Source organism: Cyprinodon tularosa, unplaced genomic scaffold, assembly GCF_016077235.1.
Source record: "Cyprinodon tularosa strain WSP-4 unplaced genomic scaffold, ASM1607723v1 ctg551, whole genome shotgun sequence".
Taxonomy (NCBI): Eukaryota; Metazoa; Chordata; class Actinopteri; order Cyprinodontiformes; family Cyprinodontidae; genus Cyprinodon; species Cyprinodon tularosa.
This window is the reverse complement of record NW_024039287.1, coordinates 878,817-896,750: the sequence shown is the minus strand read 5'-3', so window position 1 is coordinate 896,750 and position 17,934 is coordinate 878,817. Positions and strand designations below refer to the sequence as shown.

The 17,934-nt window shown below is 33.8% G+C and overlaps 1 protein-coding gene across 2 annotated transcripts; it reads left to right on the top strand.

Annotated features, from left to right (window-relative positions):
• The first annotated feature begins 2,771 nt into the window (after positions 1-2,771).
• On the top strand, positions 2,772-17,873 carry LOC119796512. Of its 2 annotated transcripts, XM_038305108.1 has the most exons (11): positions 2,840-2,870; positions 3,718-3,781; positions 5,992-6,075; positions 6,770-6,837; positions 7,016-7,159; positions 7,330-7,470; positions 7,597-7,734; positions 9,465-9,614; positions 10,104-10,146; positions 13,243-13,464; positions 16,486-17,873. In XM_038305108.1, exons 1-11 carry the CDS (start codon positions 2,868-2,870, stop codon positions 16,698-16,700), a joined length of 1,272 nt encoding a protein of 423 aa, XP_038161036.1. In that variant the 5' UTR covers positions 2,840-2,867; the 3' UTR covers positions 16,701-17,873. The 2 variants fall into 2 exon arrangements, with proteins under 2 accessions (XP_038161037.1, XP_038161036.1); XM_038305109.1 differs by lacking the exon at positions 3,718-3,781 and having other exon boundaries at positions 2,772-2,870; positions 10,098-10,146.
• Positions 17,874-17,934: the final 61 nt, after the last annotated feature.

Here is a 17,934-nt window from a genome sequence, read left to right as displayed (position 1 = left end):
ACAGAAAGTTAATACAGAAATAAGCTAAACTTGGAAGCAAAAAAAGGGCACAGTAGATTAACTTTTAGTGGAATTTTTGAAGTTTTCCATTCATTTCTCTGGGCCAGAAAAAGCTTAATATTTCAAAAATTGTAATAATTGAAATTACCAAAAGACATAGCATAACCCCCGAGAAGAAGCTGACGGTTTTAATACCAAAATTGTTGGAATCGGCTGAAGTATGCGGGACTACGTAGAGACGGAAAAACAAAACAGAAAAACAATTCATTAATGCATTCTCACTTGATTATTGGAGGGGACTGTCCCCACCAGTCCTTCAGAAAGTTGTGTGGTTTTGCCCAATTATGGTAACCATAAGGACACTTGAAATAACTTGTCCAAACTACTTAGTAGATAGAATAAGAATGTTTGTTTAAAAATATGAACTTCAGTTTTGTCCTTTTTTTTTTATAAATTTGACAAAAAAGATTTCGTTTTTTTCTGTGAAGATGGGGTGCTGAATGTATATTAATGAGAAATAAAATGAACTTCATTGATTTTAGCAAATGGCTGCAAAGACACAGAGTAAAAAATTTAAATGGGTCTGAATACTTCCATACCCACTTTAGGCCCATGATACTAACATCCAGTTATAATCCCAAGGGCCAGATATAAAATTCCAGAGGATCAATAGGGTTAGAACCTTAGGTTCTAGGATGTTCTTTGAAGCTCCTGTTCTGGCATTGAATCTTTGACGGTCACATACTGTGAGCAGTGCACGTGTCGGCTCTCATTGAGTTTGCCTATTCTACAGTATCTTTCCCACACTTCCTTGGCATCATTGGACAAGTTTGCCTTTTAGCTATACAAAAACAAAAGAAAAGTATAGGTGAGCACTTTGCACAATTTCTTTTCTCGCCACACATCTGTCAGTCAGGTGTAAAGAGCAGCCATGATGCAACAGGTCATTGCAATTGACTCTTTGAATACTTGCTCCTAGCATGCAGTGAGTAAATGGTAATACTACTCCTCTTAAAAGCAGAGCTCATGATGGGATTAGATCCAACTGTATGAGATCACCCAGGTAGGACACAGCAGCCGGCCAAAACGCAGTGTCAGGACGTTCCCTATTGGCCCCATGGAGGAACCACAACAACCAACCAAGAATCAAACAGAACCAAACCCTGAAAGTTATGTTGTTTGGCTATTGTCCTGCGGAACAGAAAAAAACGAGAAAAAAAGAATAGTGAGTTGCAAGAATAGGCTTTTTAGAAGATTTATTAAAATCTGGGTTAAGGTGTGCTGCATAGTTCTTTTATATCACAGGTGCACCATATGTAGATGCTAAGTACTTGACAGAGAGTACTGCTTGGTTCCAGTTATTGCACGTCTTTCCCATATCTCTCTATACTACTGAAACATTGCAGCTAAAGTCACAAAAACTTAATTTGAAACTGTTAGTCAATAGCTTTTCTACTTGTCAGAAGCAATAATTACTGATCAGCTGGTCATTTCTTGATGTTTTTCTTAAACCATAAGCAGATGAAAAAAAAAGTTAAAATGCTACACAACAGTCTGCAGATAACATATGACCTACTCTTATCAAATACACACATCCTGGCTGCAAAAAGTGTATGTATTTTTCTTTTTTAGACAAATTACTCATGGAGAAATCCTATCATTTTTCAGCACTGATTACTTTTCTTTAAAATTTAATGAAATGTATCAACCTCTCTTTTAATACACCCATAATTGATGAATTCACATGACTTCTGAGTAACGACCATGTTTTCTCTTGTTGTTCTTACTTTCACTTTTTGATAAGTCAGGACACCGATTTGCTCGGTGTTGGCACTGTTTGTAGCAATGTTGCCTGCAGCCGGATGTGTCCAGTTTCAATTCTTTTGTCGGAACATTTTTATTTCTCTTCTATTATATATTAATTTATCCCATTTACTCACTATAAAAGTCTCTTTCACTTTCAAGGCCATACCATGCTCTGCAGGATGATTTTTGTAGTTGGTTATGTGACTCTGGCTTCCTGCACGGTGCATGCAGCATGCACCATGCACCATCTTTGTTTTCTTTCACAATACTTTTCAAGGTGCATTGTGGGGAATTTTGAGTCCACTATTTTTTTTATCCACTAGACCTTTGGACACTCATTTAAAATGGCGTAAGCACTATGTAGTATACTCCTAGCACATTTAAGTCTACAATAGTAGACATGAGTAAATATTTTAGTTTCTGATAAGAAAAAATAAAAAAAAAAGTGAAATGAGATTTTCCTATATTTGTTCTTATTTATATTTTATTAAATATTGTACTGGGGATTGGTTTCACCTTTCTCTGATGTCAATGTAGAAAACCTAACTTCTTTTTCAGATATCAAACTTTGATTGTTGCCGATTATTTTTCTGCTCTTACCCATTGGTACTCTAATTAATTGTCTTTGTTGATAGACTCCAGATCTGAGTTGAGGCTGGAATACCTCCTTGCTATCAGCACATGTTAATAAATCTAAAAGCTTTAAATATTTTTACGGTTATGAATATTTTTTAGTTTTAAGAACTATAATTCAAACAGTGAGTTCAGCAAACCACTGTACTGAACCCTTCTGGGATTAATCCCCAGATCCCTAAAATGCCTTTTAAAAGTGAGCTTAGTCATGTTTTTGAGGGTAAACCAATCACACACTAAAGCGCATCTGCAAGATAGGATGGAAAGTGAAAGTAAAGTGAAGTGAAAGTAGTTGCTGTTGTTTTCAAGAAGCTGCAGACCTTATTGTAAGTCACATGATCATGGGGTGTTGGGAGGTATTTATACAGACTCCATTTCAGTCACTCTGTAGAACACTTTAACAGAAGATCAGAACAACATGAGCTCTGATGGTAAGCTTTGCTTGTTTATTGTTTCCATCTGTCTCTTTGCTGAATATTTCCTTTTTTATGTTGATAGAATATATACGTGCGACATGAAAACAATTTCTCTTCAGATAAGTTTACAATTGAAATAACAGATAAGTCTAAATCATACACCCAGAGTGATTATAGAGTCCGTCTTTCTTAGAATTGAATTCTTGAATTTAATCTGTGTTTGTATAAGAATATTGTTTTTATGCTGTTTGAGAAGGAGAAAATGAAAATAGCAGAAAATAACAGTTTTTAAAATGCGAAAAAACTGGTGACCATACCAGACCAGAAAGATAATGCTACTGAAAGCACAGAATTTTTCAGGCCAATCCTTAAAATAAAGGGAGCTGACTGGAAGCATAAGATAAACCTCATGATTTAGGTGAATGTCCTCTACAATCCCACTTAAAATTAAATAAAAGGTGGGTTTATGCTTCACTTATGAACTGTAGTTATATGTATCTGTAGTTGAATGCTTAATTGATATTCATATTTTTGTGTTCATCTTCAATCAGTAGCTAAAGGCCAAAAAACATTAAGTAACATTTATCGTTCTCATCTCTGCAGGGATTTCTGCAGTGAGAATAAATATCAGATGATCTTTGATCTTTAGTTTAGTTGTTTCTGCTACCAAAACATTTTTTAAAACTTGTGTTGTTTACTAATATTTTTTGTAGGGATGTCTTTGATTGGCTTTTTGGAAATAACTTGGTCATTATATTGTCAATTGAAAAGCTGTGGTCTTTTTTCCTCATTTTCTTCTCATCAAAATGGGATTTTAAAGATTCATTTCATTTATAACCTTTTAAAACTCTTTACATTTTAGATCAGAAATGCCTTCCCAGCAGTTTCTACTCAATGGAAAGGAATTAAGCCAGTGCCTGTTTTAGGTATTCTACGTTGTGTCAAACCTACTTGCATATCATACAAGGTTTTTCTGTCTGGTTAATAAAAGTAAAAAGACAAGACAATACTCGTGTTCCATTGTTGCTCAAACTGGAAGACCTACCTGTTCAATAGTCGTAACATTATCACCCAATTATTCCTTTGACTTCAAAGCAAGCACTTACCCTTTCACTGTTTGTGCTTTAAAACCCAGGTGCATCCAATGAGGACAATGTCTGCAAAGCTCCTGGTACAGATCAACATAACCAGGAGGAAACAAAGGCGGATGAATCTAACAGTGAGTACTTGGTTTCATTAGCCAATTTTTACTGGTTATCTTTTTTGTTCTTTTCTTCATAACAGGTGGTCTTTCAATCATCAGAGAGTGCAGTTTAATCAAACTGGAGGTGTTAAAACTACAGCATTTTACCAATACATCAAACTCTGAACCACTCCATCTCAAAGCCATCCTTAAAAAGGAATCCATAAGGCGCCAACCCTCAGACACCAGCTCATCTGTAGAAGGGGCAAAACAGATATAAAGTCATCCATATGTTTTCCTGCAACTACATTTTGAATAGAAGAAAAAGAATAATCAAACTGACATAAAGATGTTTTAGATCTCCCCATTTGGGTCTCTGAGTTTTTAGTTTTCAAATATCAGTTGTTTTGTTTTGTTGATCTTTGGTTTATTTTCCATTATATTCAAGCATACTTTAGTTGCTCTCTGTTGCCCCCTTGTGCTTTTTTCCTTTCTTCTTGGCTTCCTTCTAAACAGATAAGTCTAAATGATACACCCAAAGTATTTATAGAGTTCTTTTTTCTAGACTTCTGCCATTTATGATCACCAACATGTGTGCAAGTGGACGGTCTCTACATCAAATTACAGAGATGTGCTTTCAATATTTTTTTTAAATATAGCATGTTGTACAAAATCAGATTATAGTTCTAACTCAACAATTATTGTTGAATTTAACCTGTGTTTGTATTAGAGTATAGTTTTTATGCTGTTTGAGAAGGAGAAAATAAAAAAGCAGAAAATAACAGTTTTTATTATGTGAAAAAACTATTGACCTGACCAGTCATGTTTTGTTCCATTTCTTTTTCTTAAGGTATACAATTTAAGGTTTCAAATGAAAAAAAAAAACAAAAACAAAAAAACACAAGGGTGGTACAATTTTTGTTTTACTTTTTTCCCCTTTAGAATAAAATACATATCTAATTTACTAAATTTAAAAATGTATCCCCAAATGTTGGTCACCCTTAACTGCCATTCCGTTATGCATATGCTGCTTAGACGATCTGTGTTGATTAGATCTGCAGAGCTACAGGGCAGCAAGATAATGCTTTTTTAAAAGCACTGATTTTTTCAGGCCAATCCTTAAAATAAATGGAGCTGACTGTGGAAGCATAAGATAAACTTAATGCTTTAGGTGGATGTCCACTACAATCCCGCTTAAAATTAAATAAAAGGTGGGTTTATGCTTCCCTTATGAACTGTAGTTATATGTATCTGTAGTTGAATGCTTAATTGATATTCATATTTTTGTGTGCATCTAGAATCAGTAGCTAAAGGCCACAAATCATTAAGTAACACTTAGCATTCTCATTCCAGCTCTGTGGGGATTTCTGCAGTGAGAAAAAATATCAGATGATCTTTGTTCTTTGATTTTTGGTGTAGTTGGTTCTGTGCCTCCTGTTTGTGCTATGTAGTATGTTTTAAAAAAAGAGAGACAGAGAGAACCCCAAAATAGAAAAAAAAAACCTGCTTAAATTTTTGTTGTTTACTTATATTTTTTGTAGGAATGTCTTTGATTGGCCTTTTGGAAATAACTTGGTCATTATATTGTCAATTGAAAAGCTGATGTCTTTTTTCCTCATTTTCTTCTCATCGAAATAGGATTTTAAAGCTTGATTTGATTCATAACCTTTAAAAATGTTTTACATTTTAGATAAGAAATGCCTTCCCAGCAGTTTCTACTCAGTTGAAAATATTTTAGCCAGTGCCTGTTTTAGGTATTCAAGTGTCTACCTGCATATCATACAAGGTTTTCTCTCTGGTTAACAAAAGTAAAAAGACAAGACAATACTCGTGTTCCATTGTTGCTCAAACTGGAAGACCTACCTGTTCAATAGTTGTAACATTATCACCCAATTATTCCTTTGACATCAAAGCGAGCACTTATCCGTTCACTGTTTGTGCTTTAATATTCAGGTGCATCCAATGAGGGTAATGCCTGCGAAGCTCCTGGTACTGATCAACATAACCAGGAGGAAACAAAGGCAGATGAATCTAGCAGTGAGTATCTGGTTACATTAGCCAATTTTTACTGCTTATCTTTTTTCTTCTTTTCGTAATAACAGGTGGTGTTTTGATCATCAGAGAGTGCAGTTTAATCAAACTGGAGGTGTTAAAACTACAGCATTTTACCAATACATCAAACTCTGAACCACTCCATCTCAAAGCCATCTTTTAAAAAGAATCCATAAGCCGCCAACCCTCAGACACCAGCTCATCTGTAGAAGGGGCAAAACATATATAAAGTCAGCCATATGTTTTCATGCAACTACTTTGTGAATAGGAGAAAAAGAATAATCAAACTGACATAAAGATACATTAGCAGGAAAAGCAGTGCCATGCTCTAAAGTATCTGGTCAACATCTTTGTTATTCAGTGTAGCGTATTCATTTTGTTTTCCCTTATTTTTTTATAATAGTCTTGTAACGAAGGAGCAAAACTTCCTTCCTTACACTCAACTATCCATCCATCCATGGTTTTATCCTTGTGATGAGTGGTGTCTAGATTTCTCCAATTCTGAAGCCTGGCCTTCTGACTATCAAGTTCAATGTTTGTGTGAAGACCAGATAATTTTGTTCCTAATGGTCTTAGATGTCAGAAGGGTGCTATAAAGTGGTCACAACCTTCATCCGAAAACTGTTTATACATCTTGAGTCTGTCTTTCCATCTAACAACCTAAACCCTGTTTCTTCAGGTGAAAACAAGGCAAAGGAAAATAACACATCACAAAGCACTGCAGGAACATCAAGTGAATTATCACCAGTAAGAAAAAATGCCATTTATTCTTGGAGTGTCCATGAGGTCAAATACAGTATATAAATATAAAGCAGACATATGTGATTGATATGTCGGTACAGAAATTTTACATATTCAGGTTGTTTGAGAGAAAAACTGTTTTCCCTTTAACTTTTAATATTAAATTTTTCTGGTATTTCCTCAGGCTAAAGGGGTGAACAATCTGTCCTCGAAGTGCCCAGACTGTTCCAGAAATATTGTATCCATAACGAAAGTTGACCAGGATACATTCAACATTCAAATCCAACTCAAAGTGTCTCAAGTGTCCAGTGAGGCAAATCCAAATCCAGTAAGTCTAATGATAATTGAATCAATGTATAAAGCAATAGGAAGATAAACCTACAGGGTTTAATGGTATATGATTTTTTTTAAAGACAACTCTGCAATATGCATATAACATGTCAAAGATGAATCTCTGCACCAATGTTGATATGTTCTTTTCCCCTTGTATCTCCTTAGGATAATGTGGCAATTAAACCATGTCTACGCTGTTCTTCCTTAAATGCATCCATTACAGGGATTGGGCAAGACATATTTTATTTTCAAATATCACGTAAACCTGAAAATGAAGAAGTGTCCAGTGAGGAAAATTCAAGCCTGGTAAGTTTAATGATTTTTGAAAGAAGGTTTAAATCTGTTATATGAAACTGTCCAGGGTTCAATTGTATATGAATATTCAACATTTAATGTTCAATTTAGAAATTTCTTTCCATGATATCTTTTCAGGATAAAGTAACAGCGGAACAATGTCCACACTGTTTCAAAATTACTGCATCGATTACAGGGATTGGCGAGGAAGTACTTAACTGTCAAATATCACTCAAATCTGAGAAGGTCATGTCCACTAAGACAAAGCCAAATCCAGTAAGTTTGATTATTATTGAACCTTTGTGTGAAATTGTTATGTGAAAACTTCCCAGGTTTATAGTTATTTGATTTATTTAGGTAAATTCAGCAATACGCATTCACACACTGCTTTATATAGTTGAACTGAGGACATAAATACAATTTATCTACAAACATAAATGGATTGGTCTCATTACATTTGCAAAGCCTGTTTCCAACCCATGTTTCCAACCAGCAATCTGTTGTTACATTTACAGTATGATGGACTATCTGGTTCTTAAAGTTTTTTTTTTGGAGTATTTAAATCTAAACTGAGGTCACATGAAGCCACACTGGGATTTTCTTAAGAAAAAACATGACGTAGTGGTTCAGCTCAGGTCATAGAAAAGTACTATATGTAAATCATATCAAATATCTTTAGCAAAATAAAAGGTGGATTTATTCTTTATGGATCCCAAAGTAAGACATAAAATTAGCCCTAAATGTATTTTTTTTATGTCACCTGCTTTTAACTAGTAGGTATTTATTGTCAGAAAAAGGTTTTACTTTAAGTAATTACCATCTTAAGTCCTCTATATGAAGAAAAATAAATGATAGCATTGATTAATCAGAATTAATGTTTACAGTTTTAGGGAATAAAGTAGAGTAACTGATAATAGTCGCCAAGCATCACTTGGCTCACTGAGCACAAGGTCCCTTTCTGCTTAAATAACTGAGAAGTGTATAGTTTTAACAAATTCAACTCATTTACCCTTTTTATAACAAACAACTAATCTGAAATTTGGGAGCTTAAACCCCTCTCTCCCTGTGCACAGGGGGCAATGAAAATGGCAAAGGTAACAAGGTCATCTGTGGGAATTGTCATGTAATTTCTCTTAGGAAATACATTAAAAGCTAACTATACAAGATTCTTCTCTGCAGGTGAAACTGTAAAATCACAAAATCCTGCATATACTTCCCATATAATGTAATAGTTGAGAAAGTATATATAAAAAAATAATTTTAGACTTTTAGAAAACATTTAGGGAAAATACAATTAAGTTGAAGTGGATGTGTTCCACGCATGTCCCACTAGGATGAGGGCAAGGAGACAACCAAGGACACACTGGAGGGACAATGTCTCCACCTTTTCTGGCTTGGAAGCCTGAGACACTCCCAGGTCAGCAGAGCTGGAGGAGTTGTCTAGGGAGAGGGCAGTTTAGTCTCTGTTGAGACTCCTACCCCTGCGACCCAGTCCTGAATAAAACTGAAGATGACAAATATGAGTATGAAAAACCAAAAGAAATGGTAGAACAGAGTAGACATAAGTAGGCCAAACAAATCCCTTCAACTTTAATTTCCCTTTGGGATTAATAAAGTATTTAATAAAGCATTAATTGAAGTTCATTGATTCATTAATTGGAAAAGCAGAGTGTTGTTTTCTCATTATAACATTTTATTATAAAGTAAGTTTCTTTAAGAGAATTTTAAACTGTGTACTGCCTTCTTTCAAAAGCCAGTTTCAAGTGGTAAGTCTCAGTATATTAGCACTGAAACAGACTGTCTAAATATAACCTGCTTACTGAAAAGTTGTTTGTTTATTAAAAACCTATTTAGTACTACCCTCAGGCCCCTTAAACTAACCTTTTTGTATGTGTTTCCCTTTCTTAAGCTTTGATCTAGGCCTACATTTATAAAGTACATTTGGGGAGAAACTGTTTCTCTCAAACTTTTATAATGAATGTTTGTTTTTTTTGGTATTTTCTCAGGATGGAGAGGCTATGCATCTTCCCATTAAGTGTCCATACTGCTCCAGAGAAATTGTATCCCTAATGGAAATTAACCTGGATACATTCAATTTGCAAATCTCACTCAAACCAGAAAGTGAAAATGTTCCCTTTAAGGAAAATCCTACTCCGGTAAGGTTAATAATTATAAAATCCATATATAAAGATACTGTATGATATTTCTCAGGGTTTAAGCATTCAGTTATTCATGAAAGTTTGCATATCCTCCCATTAAAGAAATTCATAAATTCACAGTAGTAATTCAAATAACACAAAACTGGAAAAAGTAACAGATAAATAAAAAAAATAATAAATAAGAATTTTGTGTAATAAAATACTGATATTTGAATTTTTATAAAAGAAATAAAAAAAGAAACTTTCCCACACAAATTAACAACATCACTATAACAGTAAAACAATGAGGATTCAAATCAATGCAGGTTAGTTTGATTTGTCAAAATATGATGTAAGAATAGTACACTATTATTATAGCATTGAGTAATTTGAGAAAGTATAACAACTGGCTTATACCTTGGGAAAAAATAAAGAAGGTAGCTTTTAAGATTTGGTTTGTCTTTGTTTCTCTTTATCTGAATCTTTTATTTCTGTGTTCAGGGACAGGAACCGGAAAAGGATGTATCGTGGTATAACACTTTCACATGGGGTTAGTACAGTTATATTCTGTTAAAGCAATTTTTAGTGTTAGTTTTTCAATCAAGCTTAACTTATCTTTTCTGGTTAAAATTACAACAGTTTTCTTTGTAGATATTCTATCTGTGCTGATGGTTAAATCATCTATCTATCTATCTATCTATCTATCTATCTATCTATCTATCTATCTATCTATCTATCTATCTATCTATCTATCTATCTATCTATCTATCTATCTATCTATCTATCTATCTATCTATCTATCTATCTATCTATCTATCTATCTATCTATCTATCTATCTATCTATCTATCCCTATATACATACGCATATATATCTACATACATACACAAATATACATCCATCCATATATACATATACCTTTAAATCTTACAATATAATCCTGTATTGTTAAGATATTTAATAACTGCTTTCTGCATTTCCTTTATCTCCTCTCCTGTTGTTCCTATTAATCCTTTCAAATTCCATTCCCTTCCTATTTGTCTTGTTTTTTGTTTTAATCTTATCCTTTCTTCATCCTATTTCCTACAATATAATAAAATATGTTCTACATTTTCTATTACTTTACATTCTATACATTCATCAGTTTCACTTTTATCTATCTATATTCTATCTATCTATGTAACATATATATATATATATGAAGCAACATAATCCACTGAATAGTTTAAAGACTGCTTTACTTGTAATCTCAAAGTTTTTATTCTTATTATCTAATGTAATATAATTCATTTATACACTTGTGCTAAAAACTCTCAATATACCTTCTCAAATAAAAGGTTTTGATAAAAACAAACAAACAAAAAAAAAACACTGAGAATTATATGGTGGACTGGAGATGCTAGGAATATTTCTTGTACACCACAAAGGTACTGCAGAAGATCACTTCCGGATCCACCTGGACTATGGTCACACTGGAGGTCTTTATGCTCAGATCTGTGTTCTGTTTTTGTTTTTTCTGAAGTCTGATTTTTTTTCCACGTTAAATCACACAGCTTTTCATATGCAACTGAACCATAGGTGTAGTTTTGCATAGGGACCATAGGGACATGTCCCTACCAAAATTTTGGACCGACCTACTTGTCGCTTCCAACAATAACATGTTTATAATTTACAATACAGCTTTGTTGCAGCAGTAGAAGGGACTGAGAATACTGAGAGACGAAAACATTTTTGTTTATATATTTTTTTACAATGGTATTGTAATGGAATTGGTATAATTCCTACTCTAAGTGGGTCGCTCTGTGAGCTAAAGACATGTTTTAGAGTCTCTATATACCAGTTAACGATTTATTGATTACTAAATTCGTTGACATTTCAATAATTGATTATTCCGATGAATTGTTTCAGCCCAAGATAAAATACATGATATGGGTGAAATAGAGTAACTATACAATAAATGTATTTGGTTTCCCTTAGAATCTATTATTTTGCTTTGTTTCATGATACAGAGAGAATATTTAAAAGATAAGTGTGGGTTTTACCCCTGCACAATCGTATATCTTCAAAAGAAAAAACAGGATAAATCCACATATTTAGACTGTATTTTTGTTAAATAGGCACAGATTTTCTTTCTGTCTTAGTCGCTGGTAATTTCAAATGCAAACCTTTTCAAAGTGGATAAAAGTAATAATTCCTCATTCATCAGAGCCGATGATGCTTCAAACATTGATAAACATCATATAGTGTGTGTAGTGCTTATAAAATTTTTACAAATGCTGCTTTTCTCTTTAAACAAAATACACCCTGATTTTCACGTTAAGCATAAAAAACAGAGCATGCATAATTTTGCATAGGACCAATTACATCAGAACAATAGTGTCCCTACCAAAGTTGAAATCAACTCTACACCCTTGGACTGAACACCAGAGCATTCTGAAAGGTCTATTAACCTAAAGCAACAGGCATGTGTAGAAGGAAAATGTTGACATCACACAGCAGTGCACTGTTTATGGAAGTAATGATCAATGTGACCATCACTAGAAGTTTTCAATAAAGCTTTGTTGTACCTAAAGTTTTCAGCAATGGGAGCTAACAGTATCATGAGCACACCAGTCAAAAAGGAGAATATAAGAAAAAAACAGAAGCGCTTTTAACCTCTTACACCCTCAGGGGGTATAAATAAGTTTCTGCCTGACAAAAACACACAAAAGTAAATCACCCATAGCCTCACAGCTATTAGATTTAAGAAGAAACTTTTGGTACGTCTGTAAAGGTAAGATGTCATAGAATGGTTTTCTGGTGTCAGCACCATTGTAGCTTTGACCCTGCCTGGAATATTAGGGACAAAATACAAAATATTTTGCATTTTTTGAACCTCGCCAACATTTTCTTTGAAATAAACATTGCAAAACACTACCAAAATATTATTTATAGCACAAAAAAGTAGTACAGACTTTTAAATCTAAATGTTGTGTAAAAATATACCAAATTTGGACTCAATCAGATGAATCATATTTATTTTAGGATGGTATTAGTGAGAAATTTCTTGGGCGGAGAGGCCATTTTGGCACATTTATCCAAAAATGTCACCAAACTGTGCCAAATATGTTTTTTTACATCAATACTGGGGGTTTGTTAAAATTACGAGGTCACGTATCAGCTGGACCCACCGGTGGGTCCGTAGGGTTATAGGGGTTAACAATGGCCGCAGCGACTGCTGCTGCCAAAACATCTCTGAGGATGTGCACTGGGAGCCTGGCAATGTCGTTAAGGTCAAAACACATGACCTTTCAGACTGCAGGCGATTTGAAAATCTGAAATTCCTATCTGATTTGAAAACTGAAATGAAAATGGCTCCATTTTTTTAGATGATGAAAAAATTATAATTGGGCCATTTAGATTTTCATGAAAAAGTTTGATAGGAGTCGCATATGGGCAAAAAAAATGTGGTTGTGGTCCTTATTTGCCCTCTGTGTGACCGTAGGATCATTATTTCAGTGAGATGATAGAACACTGGTGTACAGGGGCTACAGCTTGGCTTCTGTTGCGTAAATCAAGGTGAACGATGACCTTGTTTGATGTTTTGTTGTATTTATTATGTAAATGTTGAACTTTTAATCGCTCTTGAACTTACAAATCTTTTATAGGGTTGTACAAAGTAAAGGTCTACTGCTTCTGCCGTGGAGGGACATTTGGTACCGATGAGACAATTATGAAAAAACTGAAGGAGAGCAAAAAACACGGCCTGTGGTCAGAAACAGTAATTGAGGAGACAAAAAGTCTAGAGGATTCTTCTGTCAACATCGTCTTCTGCCCAATTATTTCCCGGGTTGGATCAGATGTGAAATCGGCTATGGGAGATCCACGAGGTAATGAAAATCCTTTTCTTTGTCAGTGCTGTAACTTTAAAACTCTATATATTTGTGAGCAGATCAGTGCTATTTTGATGTATTCTTCTGTTCTTCACAGTTTTTAGCCATATCCTAATCCAAAAAGATTTTCTAAATTTTTTAACTTTTTAATTTTAAAATTTCAGATGCCAAATAAGGGTTTCTACTGAAATTCCTGTCTTGAGTTATGACTTAAAGCAACTTTAGTTTAGGGAAACAGCCTGGTTGTTGAAATGTTTATACTTGAAAAAGAAAATATGAACTACAGATGTATTCAACATTTATAAAACTCTAACATCAATCACCAGATTGACTGCTCTTTTTATAGAAATTCTATTTAGAGATAGCAATTAATTCGTTATTCGGGGCTGCAGAGTTATAGAAAACCATCTGACAGAACATACTTAAAATTGGTTCTATGTAATTAATTCCTTACATAATTGAATAGGCCGAGTTAAAAAGGGACCTTTGTTTAGTTCAGTTAGTCAGGTTGCTCATTCCCTAAAAAAGCAGATATTAAATCAGTGTTTTTTTTTTTTGTTTTTTTTTATCAAAGGAAAAGATCAGGTAAGGTTTTAAAACTGGTTGTAAAAAATCTAAAAATATACATATTTTTTAGAAGTCCCACTGATGAGCATAATTTTATCACATAGTTGACTGGAAGGATAAAGTCAGAAAAAGATAAACTGTTGTTCTAAAATGACCCTAAAATATGTAAGGTCTCATATGATTTTTTTCAAAGCCTTTCAAATTAATTTAGCATATATTGGATATATTTAAGAATCTTTAATTAAACACAATTTTCACATCTTACAATATGATAATTTTTTGTAGATACTATTTTTGAAGAAAAAAGCAACATGCATCACTTGGATTTATATAAGAATATTCATTCTATATAATAATTCAACATTATTGGTTCATGTAGTTAGAGACCATAATAATGTTTTATAAATAATGTATAAGTCTAAAAAATGTGCAAATAAACATGTTCAATATAATTAAACTTTAAATGAATAAAACATTTTTTAATTTTACTTGTGATAGCGGGAATCCTAAAAAATTGAAAATGAAGCATTAGGTTACATGTTTTTTTTTTTTTTAAGAAAGACACCATAATCATGTTATCTTTTGTACTGGTTGTGTCATGGTTTTCCAAAGTATTTTTATGCACATACAGAACTCTCAGGAAAGAAGAAACAAGAAAGTTAAAGGGTTTATTTACACAGAATGTGCATATAGCAAATTGACTTTGGGGACCAGGAATGGCAGGCAGAAGATGGTCAGGAAAGTTAGATGTTTTGAACTGAGTTGAAGGAAATCTTATCCACCAGGGGGGAGGTAGTTGGGTCCAGGAAATTCTCTGAAATTTTGCCCATTTTACAAAAGAAATAGAGCGAATTCTAGCTCAAACCAGTGCAGCCATCTTTGTTTTGCTTCAGCCTTACTCCTCTGGTGGACATATTGACATCTTGCTTGCAAGGTAAACCTGTACAGGGACTACAGATGGAAATAAGCCAATATCTACAAGCTAGCTTATTTACATATGATATGTATGTTCATTAATATGTACTGTACCCCTTAAAATAAATAGGTAAATAGATTTTGTTTATCTTAGTAGTCCTCTCCTTGTTAGGGAGGTTTAGCTGATATACAGCTTTTAATTGACTGATATACAGGTGCATTGCAAGTTTAAGGACATATTATTCTCTTGGACTCTACTGTTATGTAATTTTGTACATTTGTTCAGCAATTCCCAAAACATTGAATTCAAGCTGTAGTACTGTAGTACACTGCACTATGTGGACATTTCTCATTATTGGGTGTTTTAAACAGTATATTTATATATATTTTTTTCAATATATTGATTCGGAGGTGAATCTAATATGTAAAGTTCAGCCATCCTGGGATTAAATTAGCCTGGGTGCCATTCCGAACTTAGTCCTGCCCACAAAGTTTGAGGTCGGGGAAGTTCAGTCTGGCTCTGCTCCATAGTAGCGCGAGTATTACTGTATCGCCCACTGTCAGGCGATCCAATCAAATTGTCAGGGCGAGCTTTATACGATGATGGACAGATGACAAACAGTAACGTAATCAACCAAGTGACCAATGCGTGCTTGGGTGACAACAATAATGGCTGCCGCTGGAGAGTTGAGGTGAGTAGATTCTGCTATTAGGTCTGTTCTAGAAGATATCGACAGCAAATTAATTTTAAAAGAGGAACAGAGAAACGCGATCAAGTCTCATCTTCTTATTCTAGGCGTGCAACTGCACGCTTTGATTTTTGTGGACAACAACTATGCCTCGCTTAACATACGTCACGCACTCCGTTGCTCTTATTGGTTGTAGGTCTATCCAATTGAGTGCAGAGGCATTTTTTTTCCTGGTTCGTTCGAAACACGCCCCATAATCACAGCTCTATGGAGCAGTATCAGACTCATATTCTGACTAGAATTGAGTTGGACTACGTCAGGCTAGGATTAAATACCATGCATTTGCCAGGGGATGGAAAACTCCATCCAGCACTTGTGTGATTTTTGTCTTGTGGAAACAAATTTTTTTTTTTTCAGGAAAGCTAAACGTTCAACATTCTAAGTCTTAGGTTTACTGTTAATGATGTTAGTCTTGAGGTCAAATGTTGGCATGGTCAGCTTTAAAGAGTTTAATGTTTTTATCTTTATTTTCCATAGATTAAACAAATGCAGCATAGGTTTTATATTGGGATACAACATGTAGTATTCCGATTTAATTTAAGCTTGAAAAAAAAAACTATTAGAATTTTTAGATTACTTTAATGTAAAATACTCTACTACAATTTCTCCTTTATTTCAAAACATTATAATTTTACCCTTGGTTGATCAGTGTTTTCAGGAGATCTCATGTGTTTAAATGCCTGTCAATGTGTACCAATTACTGATTAATCTGAACAAAAAGAGGATTGTCTCTACATGTAAAGAAAATCCCAAATCTTCATTATATACATTTTCTTCTCTCTTTTAGTCTCAGCATCAAATAAACCAGTGATTCTGGTTCTTATGCATCATACCAGAGATGCTGACTACTCAACTGGAGGAAAAGGATGGATTGAAGACTATAAAAATGTTAAGCTGGATGTTGTTCATGTTCTCTTCCATGAGACTGTACCAGGATTACTGGAGTGTAAACAGAATGAAGAGGCAATCAACTCAATTCTGCAAAAGTTATATAGTTTATAGAAAATGAGCACTTCATATCATGCTTTGGTGTTTCATCTTATATCAACAAGACTAGTTGTAGACAATGCTAGCTTGTATAACATTGACTAAAGTTTATGACTATAAACAGATGTGTTTCTTCATATTAATTTCAGTTAGAGTGTAATGAAAAAAAAAGAAATTTGTCAAAAACATTATTATTGTTTGTTTGCTTTTTCTTGACTGTGAAAAACAAAACATAGCTGATGATGTACTATACCATGTACCTTGTAACTAAAGCCTCAAAATGATTAGTGGCATTATAATATAAGGGAGAAGACCTTACCTTTGCATTACTCATTCTGCACCTCTCCAGGGTGTTGTTGAACAAAAAAAGAAAATATTTTTATCCTGCATTTCAGTTAATATTTTACCCCTGTAATAAGGTATGAAGGCAAATAATTGTATACCACAAATTGCATGGTTTTACTAATTTTTCAACATGTTATTGAGATAATTGAGGATAGCAGTTAGTTACCCCTTTTCCCAGCATGTAGTATGCCTGCTTTTAGAATATATTTATAACTGTGAATAACCCATTAATGATAAATTCAATTACATTAAAGCTTTAAACTGCTATTGTATTACAGTGATTTTTTTTCATACGGAAATTATAGATTCTCCAAGGGTTGTGAATATATATGGGTTTTTTTTTCCGTTTCCCATTCTTTTTCATTTCAAGGAGGAATCAGGATCTAAAAGGTTACAATCAATATATTATAAGCACCTGAGTTCAGAATTATATTAACCATGGTACCTAACTGAGTGTATTAAACCAATAATAAATAATCTTGTTAACATGGAAGGAACACTGCAAGTGGTCCTGGTGGTATGGAGAAAAAGGAATGCGTTAACAACTATAGTTACTATAGAGTTGCTATTGTAAATATGATGTCACAAAGTCTAGGCTATGTGATAGAGAGTGCCTCTGTAAAAAAACGACAACCCTTGATGTAAATGTCTGGTCTATGGTTGGTCTTCATCCTGTTTTCATCAGAAGATAAGCCAATGTCTCTTTCAGCCCTTACACTACCACTGTGATGAATCTATAGATTTCCATGCTTTCTGCTATCAACCGGATATCTTTGACGACCACACGATAAATAATAATGATAAATGTTTCCATTAAACAAATAAAAAAAATGTCATACTAAGAAATACAGTACATTGTGGCTTTTTTTGGTCATCTTGCCTAATTATATAGATGGGATATTTA